The 15750-nt window shown below is 33.3% G+C and overlaps 2 protein-coding genes across 2 annotated transcripts; one reads left to right on the top strand and one right to left on the bottom strand.

Annotated features, from left to right (window-relative positions):
• Nucleotides 1-8611: 8611 nt before the first annotated feature.
• On the top strand, nt 8612-11215 carry LOC107890663 (ACT domain-containing protein ACR8). The gene is made up of 5 exons (XM_016815189.2): nt 8612-9084; nt 9235-9395; nt 9489-9556; nt 9643-10314; nt 10394-11215. Exons 1-5 carry the CDS (start codon nt 9023-9025, stop codon nt 10745-10747), a joined length of 1317 nt encoding a protein of 438 aa, XP_016670678.2. The 5' UTR covers nt 8612-9022; the 3' UTR covers nt 10748-11215.
• A 1352-nt stretch (nt 11216-12567) lies between these two features.
• Nucleotides 12568-15557, bottom strand: LOC107890662 (protein cornichon homolog 4). The gene is made up of 4 exons (XM_016815188.2): nt 14952-15557; nt 14404-14585; nt 13095-13217; nt 12568-12993 (listed from the first exon to the last, which is right to left on the bottom strand). Exons 1-4 carry the CDS (start codon nt 15021-15023, stop codon nt 12957-12959), a joined length of 414 nt encoding a protein of 137 aa, XP_016670677.1. The 5' UTR covers nt 15024-15557; the 3' UTR covers nt 12568-12956.
• Between the last annotated feature and the right edge of the window lie 193 nt (nt 15558-15750).

Raw genomic sequence — 15750 nt, forward strand, 5'->3', positions numbered from 1 at the left:
CCATCTCTCTCTTAACTCCTCTAGTTGGTGCTATAGTAATTAAGCATCCTGCTTCAAATTTCATTACATCTTAATTATGCAACAATTAATATCACTCAAACTTCATTAATATTTTTTGTTAATATACTATCAATTAATTTTAATTTAATATTTTAGAAAAAAATATAGTATCATTTAAATTAATTACTTTAAAACTAAATATCAATTTCTTCAAATAAATGATTAAATATATTGAAAATCCACTCAGGTATTATTTCTTAAGCATTTTAATTATATTTAGAATAAAAAAAGTTAGTTCTTACATAGAATTATAACATATTTAACACAAGATACCTACTTGCACCCAAAAGTTCAAATTCAAATCCTATATATACCATAATTTTCTTTAAATTATATGTGAATTATGATATTGGTATATGCTCTCACAAGGAGGGGGAAAACATAAACTCTAAACAACATGAAAGTTACCTATAAAACAAAAAAAAAAATTTATTTAGAAATCCTATCATTGCGGGCTAAAGTCTAAACCCATGTTCAATCTTTGTCGCATTGCTTATGTATATCGGAGAAACAAAGAGCTCGCAGCTATGGAGGTGTTAAAAAAAAAAAAAGAAATCCCCATAAAATATACATAAAAACTGGAGATTGAAATGTTGGCGATCAGTGGTGTACTCACCCCAAGGCGTTCATTGATAAATTCTATAAACAAGATTATAATATTATATATGTGTAATTATGGAGGAAAGAGAGGTTGTAAAGTACAGGTTTGACCGCATAATCCAGAGTGTTGTGGGCGAGAAAAGACGCGTGGGAACCGCTGACAGAGGAACAGTTCACGACAGCCCTATCGGCAAAAGGCCTTGCAATTTGCAGCAGCAGCATCAGGCAACTTTTTTTTTTTTGGGAAAGGAAAGGATATTGTTCAACTAAAATGTTGAAATTAGACAATCGGAAATTCCAAGAATATCGCTTAAAACTAAGTTTATAGCATCCATAGGAGCCAAAGTTAGTCATAAAATTAGCCTCTCTATAAACATGAGAAAACTTGACAGTCCAATGTCTATCCCTCAGCTTAACAATGCTTCGCACCAGCCCAACATGCACCACATGCATGTTATCACTTTCTACAAGTATCTTCTTGAAACTCCTTTCCCAGGCCAAATTAAGACCATATACCAATGTTTCTGCAGTAACCTTTTTATCCAATTTCCATGCTTATCAAGAATAACTCCATTAGCAAAGGCCCTTTGTTCAACTCCTTTCTGCAGTATCTTCTTGAATCACTTTCTGCAGTCACAGAGAATTGTCCATTCTTCGCCCAATGCGAAATATAAATACCCCTCCCTGCAACCTTATTCTAATTATGAGTTATGACCCTTTAGAATTCTATAGCTAATCTCTAACCATTTCAAAGTGAAGTTGGATTAGACCCTATCCTCACCAATTGTACTTTTCTTGACGTACCAAAAATAAATATACTTGGCTAATCCAACTTCAAGAATAAATTTTATGGTGGTTGTTTTTTTTCTATTTAAAATTTGTTGATTTTTTAGTATAATTAGTTCAAAATTTAATACTACTAGCTATGATAAATATAAAATATTTATTCAATCTTCATCTTATCCACCATACAAGGAGTAGTTTGATTTTTTTTTATTTTTTTTTTACAAGTAGTAAACATAGGACTAACAAAAGCTGTTATTTGATTCTAATTATATCATATTATTACTTGTTTCCTATTTAGATGACTCCACGAGTTTATTGTTTTTTTTTTTCGTTTTATTCTTTCATGTTTTACTAATCTAAACTTGTTTAATTGTTGTTCTTCGATTGTCGAAGCTGCTCCTTTATGAACGTTTTTAAACCCAAAATTAAGCCGGTACAAATTTGTCATTTTTAAGATGCATTATTAGGTTCTCTCTCTAGACGTGTCTGTTACCTTTGGAAAGCCAGGAATTTTTGTTGGGTGGCTGCAATAAATTTTTAAAAGTGGATTCTTTATCCGAGAGGGACTAAAAATACAAATTTTTTCATTTAATAAAGTGATTAAAAGAAGCTAAGATTGTTTATATTTAAGATTAAGAAGGGAAAAAAGTAGAATTGAACCATTTAAGCAAAGGGTCATAAATTTCTGGGTTCGCTCCTTTACGATTTAAGAAATTTATATATTTATAACTAAAAAAAATCATTTCCCAAGATCAATGAGGGATGAATAACATGATCCATGGACAGGCCACACCCATATGTATTGATATTCTCATTTCCTGGCTTCATGCTCAAGTTTGACTGTCTTGATGTATATATCAAGTAGCTATTATTTAATTAAAAGATAAATCAAATTTGACTTGGATGCTTAAGGATAACGAGGCCATGATGAACCATCTTTTATGGACATTATGATGCATGTGAGGCATACACATATTATATATATATATCAACTCCATTATATGTTTGTTGGAAAGGAGAAATAGCAGCCGTGGCCCGTGGTTGAGTTGAAATTGGATGCATGCTGAAAGAGTAACAACCAATAAACAAGATAAGTTGACATTAGGCCAAAGACATTAAATATAATTATTTTTTAATAAATTATTTCCATTCTGGTGACAGTTTTTCCTTAATAAAAAAAATAAAATTTATAATTTAATTTTTTAACAATGATAAAATGTTACGTGAATATTCTCCTTTACGCAAAAGGCTTGGATGGAGAATGATTTTTAAGAAAAATAAGATAATAATGGATTAATGACGTCTTCTATTAGAAATGGCCTCCTTCATTTGGATTTATATAATATCTTTATATATACGAAGAAAAGAGACAAGAAAACACAGCCATGTTTAGGGTAATCAGTCAACTCAGCTCCCATCAGTAGGCCACTGTTAGATTCAATTGTCGCATTATTTTTTATCATCATCATATCTTAAAATGTTTTGATGCTAGATTCGTTTCAGATGATCCGGATATTTTTGTTCCTTTATATTGGATTTACTTATTCATATTTCCAAGTTGAGCTTACTGTTTAATTGTAAAATATTTTTTATTTTTTATTTTACAAAAAATGATTTTTTTTAATTTGTAACAATTTTATCTTTTAACTTTGAATAATTAATTCAATTAGGTAATATTGTGAAAACTAACATTTTAACACTTTCTCCGCTGACTTTTACTTTTATTATTGCCTTTTTTCGTAGTGGATTCCGTATTAGTTCCACCTTTTACTATTCGATTCTTTTTCTCCGTAGTAATTAAAATTTTGATTCAAACTAATTAATACATGAATAATATTAAAATTTGTAACTTAAATTTTCACAATAACATTGTGCATCAAAATGAACTAATACCGTTATGCACCGATTCTAATAAGAAATAGCGTGTATCAATGCCATATTCACAACTTGTTGGTTGAAAATATTTTATGAGATATTGGGTTAAATTTGGAAAATTATTATAATTTTTTATTTTTTAAATTTGTTAAGAATCTTTGGAATTTTTATTTTTATTTATTATTTTTAAACTTTTTAAAAATTTAAATTATTCATCAACGTAACATATAAGATAAACAGTGTCATATGAATAATAAAAAGTTGAGGGTAAGGGACGGAGGGAGGGAGGGGCCTGGTAGCTTTTCCCCATATGAAAAATTTTGTATTCTAATCCCTTTAGTTTTTAGGAAATCACAAATTACTATAGTAAAATTGTACTTTCTCTCCCATTTTTTATCCATTTATGTTCTCCTAAAACAATTTCTTTACTTTATCCCTAATTGGGGGCCAATTTACTTCAAATAAAAGATCTCGATAATTATATCATCTAAAATAAAAATACATTGCTCTTAAGTGGGTTGGACGTGAATGTTCAATTAGCCCGTAAGTAAAATATTACAAGTGTATCATTTACTCTTTATAGATTTTCCGTTTCAAGTCTTATTTGTTTTTCCTTAATGCTTAATTGGTGAGATGTAAGTCTCAAATCAATTTTAGAAATAATGAAATAATTGAACTCTAAATAGAAACTGTAGCTTTAAATGTTAGTGCTGTAGCTTAATCAAGTGCTTAATTATTTCATTAAACAAATCAACCAATCACCATCTTATGATTAAAAGTAAAAATGACAGAAATAGATTAAAATAACCCCAAGTCGATGGAGGGTGAGAAAGTTAGATGAAATACCATGTGAATGGCACCCACTGCCTTACATTTGTTTCTCTTGCCCTTAAAATACTTTGAAAATTAACTAAAACAAAATATAAGACTTTCACATGTTGGGGTTTAATTAATTGGAAGTCAATAGAGTCATGGACTTTAGATTAATTAGGAATGAAGGCGTCCACGTGATTGGCAATCCATGTGGAATCTTTTTTTGTCCATCATCAAAATATTTTAATCTTATATCTTCTTATAATTAAACTAATTTCTTTGATAGCTTGAATTCATCGTACGTCATCTCTAAATCTTTAGGAAATAATAAAAATGTTAAACAAAAGACAAAAGTTGCATATGTTTGAACATAGCTTAACAGGTGACTGATAATAAATCTGAAGTTACCAAGTGTTGGGGCCCAAAACTGAAAAATGGATTTGAGGGGAGCCTTAAACATTGTCCTGGATCCCAAGCCTACCAACCCATTTATTTTTGTGGGTTATCCTTCACTAAATGAGGCTTTTATTTTAACCCAACATTTAAAAAGTTTTTAACATTGGAATCTCATCCTTCACCTATCATGAAATTGCAATCTCATTTTATATTGAAAAATAACAACAAAAAGTAAGAGGTAAAAAAAAGGAACTGACAAAACCTAAGATTAAGGATTCATAAATGAAGATCCCAAAATTTTGGTGATGAAGCAGCAGGTGGGGAAGGGATGTGATCAAAGAAAAAGACATGGGGCATGGGGCATCACTAAACCTTAGTTAGTGCCTCAATTTTGTGTGGCAAAATCAATCCTTTGGTCATGATTTTGTCAATCTGCTCAACCCAACCCTAACACATGATGTTAAACAGGGAAAACAAAACTCACTTTATAAAGGTAAGTGTGGGATTTTAGGCTCGGACTGGGGCCTGCCTCAACCGCAATCAAGACTAGTGGGTTCCCACTTGGATTTTCATGCCTGTTTACACGGGGTTAAACCCAAGGTGGCATAGGGTACCCCGAACCCTTTCATTTATACTTCAAGTCGGGATTGTAACACATCGTGGATGTTTTCAAAATCCGTGCAAACCCACCCTATTCCCTTGTAATAGCCTTCCGACCATTTCTTCTAAGGCAAGCAGGGTATTGAAGACAGATGGTATTCAGTGTGTTCTTTTTCAAAACATGAGTGGGGCAAGGTTTTGCAATTTTCAGATCGATAAAGTGAATATACTTGGATTCAGTTTCGTTAAGGTTTAAGCACTTCATGTTTGTATGTGGTCAGAGCCTGGGAGAGTACGGCAGCAACTATATAAAATTGTACTACCATAACTTGATGTTTTAAGGTTCATGCTTTATCCATCCCATACCAATATTATAGCCAACAACCCTTACTGCACAACCTGGAAATTTTGAACTTTTTAATCACATTAATCCTACTATTATAGTAAATATTAATAAATACACACAAAAATCAAAATAATATTGTAATTATGAACGTAATTTCAATCGAATTCTTGTAACAATTATGATTGGTATCAAAATATACGAACATTTATTCAAATGGAAAAACCAAAAACAAAAAGCAGGTCAGCAGATGCAATTTTTCTTTTTCATTTTGTCTCACTTAACTCCCGCCTCGAGTTTGGCGCCAAAAGTTCAGAGTAACGGTCAAAAAAGACGAGGCGGTCCGCCACCACGCAAAAGAACGAAAAGGGTTAACCTTAAAAATTCAAAATTATTATTATTATTAAGTAAGGTAAGATAAGAAGGGACCCAGATACCGACGTGCTGAGATGTCATATGCGTGGCTCTTCATTGTCGCCTCGTAGTTGGCTCTCCGTTGCTGCAAAAGACAACCCAATGACCCATCCCTAATTCTTCGACTTTCCACACCGGACAAGTGGGCCCCACGTTTTCTTCTTCTTTTTTTTGGTTTATGGGTTGCTCTTTCTCTTTAAATTGCTATTTTTTATTTATTTTATCGATGTGGATATTTCGGCGATGCCGTGGTCCCCATTATCGCCTTTGCTTTGGCGGGAATATCACCGGTTTTTGCCATACCCGAATCATCCAGAGCTGGTCCCCTGTAAAGCTTTTGGGTAAAAAATCTTAGATTCAAAGTTTTAACCGCCAACCAATAATTGTCAGACGCCTTCTGTCTTTTTTAAAAGACACGAACATCTGTCGGATTCGGGTTAGTGTAATGCACGTTCGAAAGGGAGAGTGTCTGAAAGTTTTCAAATACTCTATCATGCGGAACCATCGTCACCCAATTGCAGTTCAAACTTCAAACATCGTTGCGGCGATTCACCTCAACGGGGAGTTAGATTTAAAAAAAAAAAAAAAAGCCGCTCATTTTTTAAAAAATTTGAATTGAGGTTAGTTGAAATTCATTATTTTATATTATTAATTTTTTGGTAAGATATAAGTTATATTATTGACTCAACTAAACATGACAAGCTGCCTTTTTCTTTATTTATTTTAAACGGTTTAGACATTAGAAAAGGCCACGTCGGAAGCGGTGAAAGACACGGGGTAGTTAAACCGGAGAACGTGTTTCTGTCAAGCCTGCACGTGATGTGCATACCTTGGGTCCGTCCCATAACACTGTATTGGGGGAGGGGTGTTTATTATGACAGCATGTCCACTTGTGTGATCAACACGTTCAAGACTATTAACATAGACCAAAAGTTTAATTATAAGAGACGACATAATAAATCCCAACGCGTGACTCAACAACTACAGGCGTGCAGTGTTTAATTTATGGACCCCCAACGAATTAAATGCCTACACGTGAGATTTGCCTCTCATAAATATCGACTGTACTATAAGGAATATGAATTTGCTTCCCCGAAAATACGTTCAAATCGACTGAAATATATTTCGAAGTTTAGGTTAGCTGTTTCCATTTTTTTCGTGAATGCTATATCGACGGGGATAGGGTTTATACTCGTATTTTTAATTATTTGATAAAAATTTTAATCATGGTTTTGAATATCTTTTGATTATAGTTTAGTTAATTAATTATGTAATGTAACTGATAAGATTTCAAATTAAATGTAAGAAAAAAGTTTCTCAAATTTTGACATTTTACGTTCAATTATTTGGTCTTAAACGTCGATTTGAATGAGCGATGAGTTTTGTTTAAATGAGATTGAAAATAATGGCGATGATGATAAAGTTGATTATTATAGTGGTGATACTAAAAATAGTGATGGAATGGTTATATAATTAGTTGTAAATGTAACAGTGATAGTAAAAATAGAAAATAATTGTCAAGCACGTTTCATTAAGATGTATATATTTATTCTAATTCAGGGTTAAGAGTTTAAGGATAATTTACTCATGTAAGTTGTAGATACATAAAATCAATTAATGTTAAAAGTAGGGAGAAACTTGTGTTTTCTCCGAGAAGATATGTTTTCTTGGGTGTTGGAAGTATGGTGGGGAAAAGAGGTGATCAAATCTTTTGGGAAGCAGAGGCTTGTTTGTCGGCCGGAAAGGTTTCATGTTCATGAAGGCCAAGTGTGCTTGGAAAGGCAAGATATATTCTGGTGCAACCTTAAAATATAAGAAGTTGTACTAGAAAATGTGTAAGCTCAAAATTTAGAAAGTTATATCAAATGTGTAACTTCAAATCGAAAAGAATTACATCCGAAATAATGTAACTTCAAAACTTGAGAAATTATACTTGAAAATGTATGAATTCAATACTTAAGAAGCTAGGGGCGGTAGGGGCTTCGACTCCCCTAAAATGGAATTTTTTTATTTAAATAATTTATAATATATAAAATTTTAAATTAATAATAATAAAATTATACTTTATCCTTAAAAAGATATAAAATTAATTTCATCTTTTAAAAATTATAAATATATAAACTATTAAAATAATAAAATTATATTTTTTCTATGGTGAAAGTATATAATTTAATTTTTAGGTTCGTCTAAGGTTGGTTAACTATGTAAATACATTCCATTTGCAAGTGGTAGGGTCCAGGAATAAATATATATACACAACTTTAAGTAGGTGGTATACATGTATAGTTTGGGCGAGGAAATATATATAGGCAGTTTAGTGTACTTTCTACCTGGATTTTTACTTTCATTTGACTTTATTATCGTAGAAGTTTCTCGCATATTTAAAATTATAAATAACAGTAAATTTGAATCCGTTAAATTACATTTATAATAAAAATCAAAATTTAACCTTTTGTCCCTACTAGAAATGAAGACCGAAGTCCGAAGCCATTGAGCATAACATTACACCGAGAAGTACAAGAAAAGAAAACCGGCCCAACAAAGTGACAGAAAAAAAGCCGATCCGACCGGGGAGTTATCACGTGTGAACCGTCGGCAAAAACTAAAACATACTTATCAATCAGTGGCTTTGTACAGGTGGCATCCGAGCTAGGATCGACACGTGGCAGTATTAAAGTTGACCCGTCGGGATTATTGTAGAATCATATGTAATAAAAACAGGTCATGCGGGCAGGCGTTAATCACGCCATGAAAGATGTGACCATCTCTCGTTTTTTTAGAGGCGTGGTTTCGACTTTCGAAATTAATAATCTTATATTTTTTAAAAAAGAAGAAAAAGATTAAAGGAATTAATTAATGTAAATATATATATTCATGGTGGAGCAGAGCTGAAGGGAGAACAAGTGGTGGTTTCGCGGTTTGAAACTCTTCCTTGTTTTAGAGACAACGAACAAGTGGAGAACATAGGTGAGAAAAGAAGAGTGTGGCGAGGAGTTGTTAATGGTGATTTAGTTGAAGGCATTATACAGTGGAGCTTTAAGAGGATCTCTCACTTGGCAACAACATTGTTGGTTTCCTAGGTGTCTCCAGGCATTAAAAAAGGGTTTTTTTTTTCTTTAAAGTTTGGAGGAGAAGATGGAGTGGCATGCTTGTCTTGATGAATACGAGAAGCTTGTTATAAGGATGACAACTCCTAGGTTTGTTTGTCTTACGTTTCTTCTCTTCAAATCACACAAAACAATTTTTATAATGTGTTTGATTTTGCTTTCAATGTTCTTCTCAGTTCTGGGGGCTTTATTCTAGTTTTAAAGGTTCCTCATTCCTCTGCTTTTTTCTTGTTATTACAGGGTGGTAATCGACAATGCAGTTTGCCCCACTGCTACTCTTGTCAAGGTTGATAGTGCCAGAAGAGATGGAATTTTGTTAGACGCTGTTCAAGTTTTAACAGATCTGAATCTTTCAATTAAGAAGGCTTACATTTCATCTGATGGCCAGTGGTTCATGGATGGTGAGCTGAAAGCTTGCTTTATTTGGCATGTTTCTATTTCTGGGTCTTAATTGAAAATTCTTGACACTATCATTTTCCTTCTGATTTTTGCAGTTTTCCATGTGACTGACTTAAATGGAAATAAGTTAACCGATGAGAGCGTTATAAGCTACATTGAACAAGTAATTATTTCTTAATTACACTTGAATCCCCTTAATCCTAGCTTAATTACCCCCTAAAACTTTTTTTTTTGGTCTGGTTTATACAGTCCCTTGAGACCTCATTCCCCGATAGAAGCCATGGATTTGATGGCTCAACCGCTTTGGAATTAACTGGAACAGATAGAGTTGGTCTTTTATCTGAAGTATTTGCAGTTCTAGCTGACCTGCAATGCGATGTGGTTGATGCTAAAGTATGGACTCATAACGGCCGGATCGCGTCTTTAATTTCCGTTAAAGACTGCAATTCGGGGTCTCCGATTAACGACTCGCAGCAAATTGACAGAATCGAATCACGTTTAAGGAACATTTTGAGAGGAGACAACGATATCCGTAGCGCGAAAACTTCGGTTTCTTTGGCCATAACCCACACCGAGAGGAGGTTACATCAAATGATGTTTGCAGATCGTGACTACGGAAGAAAGCCTGTGTTGCAATGTAGGGAAGATTCGCCGGTGGTTACCGTGCAAAATTGGGCGGAAAGGGGTTATTCGGTCGTGAACGTTCAGTGCAAGGACCGAGCCAAGCTTTTGTTCGATGTTGTTTGTACATTGACGGATATGCAATATGTTGTGTTCCATGCCACCATCAACACAGCTGAGGATAAAGCGTATATGGAATTCTATGTTAGGCACACAGACGGAACCCCCATTAGTTCTGAAGCTGAAAGACAACGAGTTGTCCAATGCTTACGAGCTGCTGTTGAAAGGAGAGCATCACATGTATGTATATGGAATCGTTTACGTTTTTAATGTTTATCCGGTATTTGCAAACACTGAAGCTTTAATTGTATGATTGCAGGGTGTAAGGCTGGAGTTATGCACATCAGATAGGCAAGGTCTATTAGCAAATGTGACCCGGACTTTCCGAGAAAACGGTCTTAACGTGACAAGAGCCGAAATATCAACCACGAATGACATTGCTCGAAACGTTTTTTATGTGACGGATGCAATCGGCAATGTAGCAGATCCCAAAATCATAGAAACTGTGAGAGAAAAGATTGGTTTAGGGGAGTTAAAGGTAAAGGAATTGCCTTTGATATATCATGAAAGGGAAGAAGCAGCAATAGGGGTTGGTGGGGCAGTGTTATCACTTGGGAGCCTAGTGAGAAAGAATTTATACAATTTGGGGCTTCTTATTAAATCATATTCTTGACGTGGAAACTCCAACTCTCATGGCAGCAATTTGGTGGCAAAGAGCTTTGAGCTGTGGCCTTGGTGTACATATGAAGGTGGAATGCGGTAATAGATGTTATAGGTGGATTTTGTTGGTACAAAAGATGCCAACCGAAGAGATTACAAATGTTAAGATTCATTTATCGGACTTAGTGTCAGCTAAAAGGGATAGTTGAGATTCGATTGTTTTTTAGCCTACTGGAAACCACCTTTAAAGGGTAGTGAATTTGTGGGTTTTGGCTTCAACTTTGATTGGTCCACCATGGTTTTTTTTTTTTTGAGGAAGTGAAGAATTTAAATGACAAAGAGTGGGGGATGTTGGTGGGGTTTGTGAATTTGTGGGTATAGATTTGGTTGGTAGGAAAGAAGATTGGGTAGGAAATTATGGTTTCTTCTTGTATACTATATTTGTACATAAATTATAATTGACTTTAACCTTTGATGATAATTTAGTTTAATGCAAGTAGGATATTAATGTTCACTCAACAAATGCAAGTTGTAAAATTTGCTTGAGTCGCTTTGATTAAAAGTTGTTTATCTATGAAATTCATTCAAGTTTAAATTTTTGAGGAGACAATAGTAGATTTTTATATTAGCAATTTCCCTTGAATGTAATTTATGTTTGTGATGGGATATTCTTTTTATAAATGCGTAAATATTAACCCTTTAATTGTACACTATAAAAGAAAACAAATTATTTTAGAGTAAAAAAAATAATCACCTCAAAACCAAGACTTACAATTTCAAAATAAATTTAAATCTTTCTATCATTGACAATTAATATATAGTGTTTGAATAACCCATTCATTGTCACATGAAATTAGAGGACAATTTTTTTTTACCCTTTAAAGAGAGTATAAACTTTAATCTCTTAAAATTGAATTGAAATTTAATTGATATATCGATTCAAAAAATTAAATTAAATTAATCAATTAATACAAATAGATTGAATCGAATTAAAAATTAATTGAATGGTATTTTTAAATTTGGTATTTAATCAAAATAGACCAACAGGATTATAAAAACATTGGCGTAGAATTGAGAAAAGCTTGTGGTTTCCATTGGGAAGAAATAAATGGAAAGTATGGTGGTAAACAACTTTTGACCTCAAAAAGCATCGTCGACTTAGGGGTTTGAGCTTCGATGAATACGACACTTTGACTAACTTGCCTGTAACTGCGCCTGTTAACACGGGTAGCTTAGCTGGCTCCTTATACTCTCTCGGAACAGCCAAAAGTGACACAGACATGACACAAAAATCAATTAATTTCAACATATTTTGTACACTGTTCTGTACCATTACGAATCCATCTAAGAGGTAAAAGTAAAAGTATGACTCATGTTGAGTTAGATTAATTTTTTATATTAAATAAAAAATTAATTCTGTTAATTTTCTTTTCTAATTTTATTACTAAAAATTATTTTTTATATTAAGATGACGTATACATGGCACACCATATGTCATTATATGACTGTTTTATAATTATCTCAATTTTTAACGATACAAAAGGATAAAGATTTTAACAGAAATAATCAATTTACTTTTTAATCTAATGTATAGGGATTAGCTTTTCGATTTTTAATAAAAGAAGCAAAATGCAATTGACTCATAATACAATACTTTCCAGATTTTATATCTCCATTTAATTAACTAAAAAGGAGGAGGAAATTTTCAAAATAACAGCATGTTGTGTACTAATAGCACCAAAATCAACCAATTTTTCAATGCTTTTGTTGGGAACTTTAGATTCATATATTAGCCCACTTGGTTTTTTTTGATAGAAAATTCTCTATAATTTTCTGCTCCAAGCTAATTTTTCTATGGCTTTTTCCTCGCATCTTGTTCACTAAGCCTTAAATTTCTTGTTCATCATTCTTAGCCTCACCTTATCAACTCAACAAATCAATACAATAATTTTATATATTGTTTTCCCCCTTTCTTGCTAATTCTTGTTTATGTCACCAATTTCGGACATGACACAAGAACGAGGCTAGCTTAAGGCCTAAAAAACAACAAATACCAGATGCTTGAAAAAAATATATTGAACTAAAACCAACTGATATTTCCTCAATACAACCTTCCATTTATGCTAAATCAGATACAACAGATCCGAGCTGAAACAAGGCAGGAAAAAAAATAATGTTAATGGACGATTAATGGCAGTAGTTGAGATAGGTGACGGCTCCGGTTAATCATCATCGTCTTCAATCGCGGACCAGATCATCCTGACAATACATACAAGACTTCTCATGTCAGCAGCTACTAAAATTAAAAGAAACATATTTGGAGACAGCAATCTTTGCATTTTTTGGATAACAAAAGGTACCAGAATATATCGAAAAAGAGGAGAACGACGAGGTAGGCGAGTTTAAAAAGGCGTCGCTTCTTCTCCCTATGAAGCAAATTAAATATCTCGGTGACATCTACCAGGTGCTGTCTCTGTGCGTGACTGATAAGAACAGAAAAAATTAGCGCATTGGCCCGAAGCATATAAAACTCCCGGGGTGCTAAACAAAAACTTATGTTCCAGGAAAATATAATATTATGGATGGAATGTGAGATTATCAATTAATTTGACTGATTCATGTGTTTGATTGACGGAATGTAACATTTTATCTAATTTTCCTTGTTATGAAATTTGTTATTTTTAACAAATTTTAATTCGTTTAATATTTTTTAATCTAAATTTCAATAAAATTAAGATAAATTCTTACAATTCTTACTTTTTTATTATAATTTATTTATTAATAAGTAAATATATTGGGTTGAAATAAATTTATAAATCATAATTATAATAATGCATGAAAAAGTGATTGCAACATCAACTATAATTATAATCAGAAGTAATATATAAATAAAAAATATTAAATAAAATATAATGATTATAATTGCAATGTATGATATCTATTGGTTCACTATTAAGAAAAAAGTCTAAATTCATTACAATAATAAAAACAAATGACAAATTAGTCCAAATTTTAAAACTAAGCCCGTAATTTTTGTAACGAGATTACACTTATATTACGGGATGATTGGAATATTGAAATCTAAACATTGTAGTCTCATTCCGGAATATAACATTACGGGCCATAATGTTACATTCGACAAACCAAACACCTTCTAAGTATCATATGCATTGATCTACAAATAACTAAAATTATACAAGGAGGCCAAGGCTGTTCATGCAGATATTGCAATGCTCCAATCAATCCTCTCCAGATATTGCACCTCCCCTCACGTCTATTGTTTTCAATCTAATGAAGATCGATAAAGCATTTCATTGAGTCCATCTATGGATAAAACATAACCCGGCGCCATATTACACTCACAAGCTAAATGAAAATTTGTTTTTACGCTTGATGCTTCATAGCATCAGTCTCTAACCTAAGAGAGGGCAGCAAATCAATGCCAAAGTAAAAAATAAGCTATCTATCAAACACACGAATTAAGATTTTTCCAAAGTTTGAATGCTACCTTAACTAACATGCACATTATCCATAAGCTCGTCGGACTAAAACAGAACAGATCAACGAGACAGGGCTTAAATCCGACCATGAACCGAAGGTAGAGAAAACTATCCTCAAAACCGACTACACTACTGATAAGAAGTCTAAGAAGATGGGAGAAAAACTTACAGTCTAACATTGTAGTATAAATACGGAGCAGATATCAGCGCCATGATCCAATGCCCCGTTAACAGATAGAATAAACATAAAATTCCTTGTACTACAAATTCCGGTAAGACCACGCTGTTTATCCGCGATGAAGAATCGTAGGGATTGATGTAATCGAATTCTAAATCAGCCAAGCACATAAGCTGAAGCAAAATTATGAAGCTGTTACAATCCATTCCCATTCTCAGATGAGCAAAACAAACAAAAACAATAACATCAGTAAAATCATCAAGCTGTCATAATACATTCCCTCCCATTCTCATAGCATCACTAATGAGCTATGCATAATGTAACCATGTACTGGAATTTGGATCCTACAACAATGTTCAACACATAAATGCAATGCAAAAATAATAGTTGTTCTCATTCTTTTAGATTATTAGGTAATTTAGTTGCAAATAAAATGAAGAATCAACTAAATAATCATTACCCACCATGCCATTGCAACAAACCCAGAAAAAGGGAAAATGAAAGAAAAACAAAGATTGTAGGTTTAGCAAGGAATTGACCTGATAAACAAGGAGAACAATAAGGGCAATGAGGATGAAGAAAGAAAGAATCCATATAAAGAGATCTCCCATTCCTTCTCTTTTCTCTATTTATTTGATTTCCCTTTTGATTTTTTTTTTTTGGCTTCGTTGATAAGAGAACGGAACAAGAAGACACAGTTTTGGCTACACCGGAGGTTGGTGTTGGGTCCCAACTCGGAAACCGTTGAAAGATCCGACCAAAAGTAAAGACTTGGAAGACTTCTTGTTGTTTTAACCCTTTCGGGACTTTAAATCGAAATTATTATATGGAACAGGAATTGAAATTCATGCAAATCAGCCTGCAGAAATCAAATCGGACAAATGCATGGTGGCGTCAGAGCATCGGATTTTTTTAACAGTTGGTGGAGGCCAAAGCCCAAAGTGGAACCCTTTAAGAAGTTGTTTGATAATTGCGGGCTTGTTCGGCAGTTTTAAGTACATTACAGATTGGGCTTCTTAACCAATTTCCTTGTTAGGCGTGTAATGGTGAGGAGGGTCGGAAAAAACGTGCAGAAGAACAGTAGCAGTAATGGGGATTGATATCGCATGCTGATGGAAAACAAGAAAGAGAGTCCAAGCACCAAATGATTACCACACATCACATCACCATCGATCATATCGGCATTCGCCACCGATATTTTGGGGGGCTAATCATCAGTCACCCATCAGAGGAGCTTTTGCTTTGGTCCACTCTGTATGATTGGATTTCGATACGCATTTTACCCCTTCTTTTCCGGCTTAAAAGTTAAAATCTAACACTGTTTTGACTTTTAATTCT

The sequence above is a fragment of the Gossypium hirsutum genome, chromosome D09, assembly GCF_007990345.1.
Source record: "Gossypium hirsutum isolate 1008001.06 chromosome D09, Gossypium_hirsutum_v2.1, whole genome shotgun sequence".
Classification (NCBI taxonomy): domain Eukaryota; kingdom Viridiplantae; phylum Streptophyta; class Magnoliopsida; order Malvales; family Malvaceae; genus Gossypium; species Gossypium hirsutum.